This window comes from Desmodus rotundus, chromosome 12 (assembly GCF_022682495.2).
Source record: "Desmodus rotundus isolate HL8 chromosome 12, HLdesRot8A.1, whole genome shotgun sequence".
Taxonomy (NCBI): domain Eukaryota; kingdom Metazoa; phylum Chordata; class Mammalia; order Chiroptera; family Phyllostomidae; genus Desmodus; species Desmodus rotundus.
The window spans coordinates 70,063,267-70,067,277 of NC_071398.1; the positions used below are offsets into that span (position 1 = coordinate 70,063,267).

At 46.3% G+C, this 4,011-nt stretch overlaps 1 protein-coding gene across 2 annotated transcripts; it reads right to left on the bottom strand.

The window, feature by feature from the left end:
• Positions 1-1,755, bottom strand: SPRR4 (small proline rich protein 4). 2 transcript variants are annotated; one of them, XM_053916106.1, is made up of 2 exons: positions 1,723-1,755; positions 1-644 (listed from the first exon to the last, which is right to left on the bottom strand). In XM_053916106.1, exon 2 carries the CDS (start codon positions 622-624, stop codon positions 382-384), a length of 243 nt encoding a protein of 80 aa, XP_053772081.1. In that variant the 5' UTR covers positions 625-644; positions 1,723-1,755; the 3' UTR covers positions 1-381. The 2 variants fall into 2 exon arrangements, with proteins under 2 accessions (XP_053772081.1, XP_045059784.2); XM_045203849.2 differs by lacking the exon at positions 1,723-1,755 and adding an exon at positions 912-1,039.
• Between the last annotated feature and the right edge of the window lie 2,256 nt (positions 1,756-4,011).

Sequence of the window (4,011 nt, forward strand, 5' to 3'; positions counted from 1 at the left end):
GGAAATGAGGCAGGAGCTGTGCATCAGCCTCTGGTGTCCCTACTAGCCAGGGTGGAATCCTAGAAGAAGCCCAGATACATTCCTTGCTTTGGGACATGGATATAGCATAGCTGTGGTCAAGTTGAAGGTTGGAGAGAATGAGGCCTCCTCATGTCTACCTAGGAGAGAGGGTCAGGGTAGGGTATAAAAGACCTGGAGGCAAAGGTGATGTGTGTGATGAGGGTCTTGGTGGGAAGAACTTCTGACAGTGCTTCACTGGACCCTGAGTAGGATGAGGTGGAAGAGAAGGGAAAATCCTGGAGCTGGGGGGAAGAGGAACAGGAAGAAGGAAGGATCCATCTGGTAGTCTGGGTGGCAAGCAGATTGTATTCCAGTTGATCCTTACTTCTGTTTACTCTTGGGGGTTTGCTGGACCAAGGGGCATGTCTGCTGGGCAGGGACAGAGGTGCTCTTGGGTGGACACTGCTTCTTGGTCTGGGGAGCACATGGATCCTTGGTTTGGGGTGCACATGTCTCTTGACATTTGACAGGTGGTGGCTGACATGGCTGTTTCACCTGCTGCTGCTGGATCTTCTGGGACAGGTGCTGCTGCTGCTGCTGCTGCTGCTGCTGCTGGGAAGACATTGCCGCAGGAACGGGCGATCCTGAAAGAAACCCAGGCAGGGGACACCATGAGAAAGGCTCCCTCTATCTCTTCTCCCTTCTGACACCCAGAAGAGTGTTTTCTCCACTAGCCAAGAGTGTAATAAGTGATTAATAGCCTCAAATTGGTTAATGGATTTATTCACATGCACCCATTGCAATCCTCCCCTCTCTTTTTTGTTCCTCTATGCTGTTTCATTTCCTATTTTCCTGCATCTTCCCATGGACTCCTCACTTAACTAAATACATACTTTATTTCTAAGTCTTACCAGGAAACACGATGGGTGTGCTGAGTTGATGATTAACAGGTAGCTCAGATGTTTTACAAGATCAAGGCATGAGCTGATGGGTCTGGAGTATCCACTGGTTGCCTTGGGTAGTGCAATGAGTGTGGGCAAGATGGACGGGCACAAAGAAGAAGCAGTACATGTCTTAGGGGAAAGTGTGTATAAGTGATGGGTTGGAGAAACCCTGTTCTGGCCAGGCATACCTCTGGGCAATCTGGACCCCATGCCCTTATTTGGAGGATGCTGATTGAGAAGATCTCTGAGGCCTTCCAAGCTCTGATGTGTGTGTCTGATTTTCTTTGTAGGCAGCATTCCTCACCTTCTAAATTTGTGATTAGAAATGAGAAGTATAGTTCCCAGGTGGCAATCATGAGAGTGAGATGGGGTAGCTGCATAGTATAAAATATAATATATAAAACATGATTTCTGTAAAACTAAAAGCAAAGTTTGAAAAGTTTATTGTTAGTGCCAAAAGAGCATGAGAAAGCTTGAAGAAGGATCAGCATTGCCACCAATGCTACAGCTGTAAATATATCCCCTCAATGAGAAAGATCCTCGTGACAGGGAGATAAACCCCAGAATCAGGAAATTAGTCACACCTAGCAATGGTACAGAATGGAGACTGAATTTCCTAAGTAACAATTAGTGTGACATTTCCTTAGTTGTCATGAGGCTTGTGTCACTTCTCTGATTAACCAAGAAAGATGAGGAGCTTAGCCTAGCAGCTCAAGATAGTTCAGGAAGGAGGAAAGGGCTCCACAGACCACTGGAAGACAAATGAGTTCCTACTTACCAGAGCCACAAGCCAGACCCTAGGAGAGGAGGCTCAGCAAGGTTCATAGCCAGTCACTGCTGGCAACCTTATAAAGGCCCCCAACTTGCCCCCGGCACTTGGCGTGGCCCTGCTCATCACCTCCCAGGGAATTCTTCACCCACTTGTCCCACCTTCACTTCCTCCAGGGACTTGCTTTACTAGATTAGACTGTTTTGATGGAAGACACCCACCAGATATTCTAGCATTCTGCATCTCATCTCTGTCTACCAGAGCTGACTTCACCCACCTAAGGCCTTTGCTCAAACTCAGGGACTCAAGATCTTTTGAAAATAGAACAAATCTGAGGATCCAAAAGAAATTCTAAGGAAGGAGGAAAAAAAGGGCGGGAGTATGGCCTTGGGGCACTTCATTTTGCTGCCATTCACTGCGAACTCACTGATGCCTAGCAGTGAGATCACCCCTTATGCCATTGTTTCATTTTATCTTTAGAGCCCCCTTAAGGCAAATGCCATTGTTACAGTTTTGCTGATGAGAAAAGTGAGGCTGGGAAGGATCCCATAGGTAGTAAGCAGCAGAGATGGGGTTTGAACTCAGATGGGAAGGATTCAAAGAACCCAGAGTTTTAAACATTATAGAAGGAGAAGTCAAAAGTCTAGCCACAGGATCTCTTGCCCCTAGCCCTGTCCCACTGCACAGTGCTTATGGGTTTCCCAATTCAGCAGGGACCTTTTGCACAGGATTCTATGTGACTTCTTGAGCACAAGCAGAAGGATGTGAATCGTGCCCCTAAGCTTAATCAACATGGTGCTGTGTCCCCAACCTGCCCACCAGGAGTTGGAACTGGTGGGTGCTAGTGGTGGTCAAAGGGTGGTGCAGAATTTGGCCTCTGGATTAGGGCTGCCAGATAAAACACAGAATCATAGTTCAATCTGATTCCAGATAAACAACAGAATTTGTTTAGTCTAAGTACGTCCTAAATACTGCATGAAATGTACTACAAAATTTCTTGTTGTTTTTCTGAAATTCAGCCATAACTGGGAGGGTTGAATTTTGTCTGCTAAATCTGGCAACCATATTCAGATGGGAGGAAAGAACTCTGGTCCTCCAGTTGGCCCCCTAATGCCTGGGGTTGGGAAAGGCAGGACTGCTCTGGGATACCGATCCCCTTGGGACCACTGCTGGGAACCGCAGACCTACGTGTTCTCTTCTGCCATTGTTGAGCAAAGTGTAAGGCTGCCTGAGAAATGATAGAAATGCCTAAAAGTAATTGTCAAACCATTTTCAAATCCCTGATTTAATCCTCATGGCAGTTATGGTGGGTAGTGTAAATCAGATTTTACAGTTTACAAAAGTAGACCCAGGAAAGTTAACTGTCTGTGTGACAACCTGTAACATGTAATGGAGCTGGGGTGGGGGGTGGCGCTAGCCCAAAACTTGTTTCCACTCTATCACAGTAGCTAGCATCTCCTTGGTGGACAAGTGACTGTGTCTAGGGGAACCATGACTAAGGATCTTGCCTGAGCTTTCTGTCATAGAGAGACCATTTTTCAGGGTTGGCTACTCTTAAAAGCCAACCCTTAATTTCTTCTCTAGTCCATGTCCCCTCCTCCACTTCCTCCTCCCAAGTCTATCACCTTCAAGAATGATTCCAGATTCTGGGCTCTGCATTCCGTCTTGGAGATGAACACCCTCTTCACCTGCACCCTCACTTCCACACTCCCACACCACTGTGTTCATCCTGAGGCAGACTCTCCAAAAGGGAAATATGCAGCAACACAGAACTGTCATGGACATGAATCAAGGCATTCTCATGTGCCTGACTCCTAGAAGGCATGAGTGTATGCTGTGTGTGCTGTGTATGAGTGGATAGAAGGTGATGGCCCCTTATGTTTCAGTTACCACATAGCTTCTCTGGAATACACTTGCACTCTTATTTTTCCCAATCTGCTCACTGGCTTCTTACTTGATCAGTAAACAACTTCTGCTTAGTTTTCAGAATTCTAGCTAGTGATAAAACTTGGCTTATACCATAACTATCATCTCAGAGGATTCTGCAGGGGTGGTTGGGATAAAGACCTAAACACATGACTGACTTTGATGGGACCATGCCCTCTAGGTCATAAGTATTTAAGTCACCATCAAATTTGTATGCATCCAACACGTTCAACTTTTCAAAACCCTGGCACTCAAATTCCCTGTTGGCTACATTATCCACATTTTATAGAGGGGAAAACTGAGGGCTGGAATGGGGACATGCTTTGCTCAAGGTCACAGAGAGGTTAATGTCAAAGCCAGGGTTGGATCACA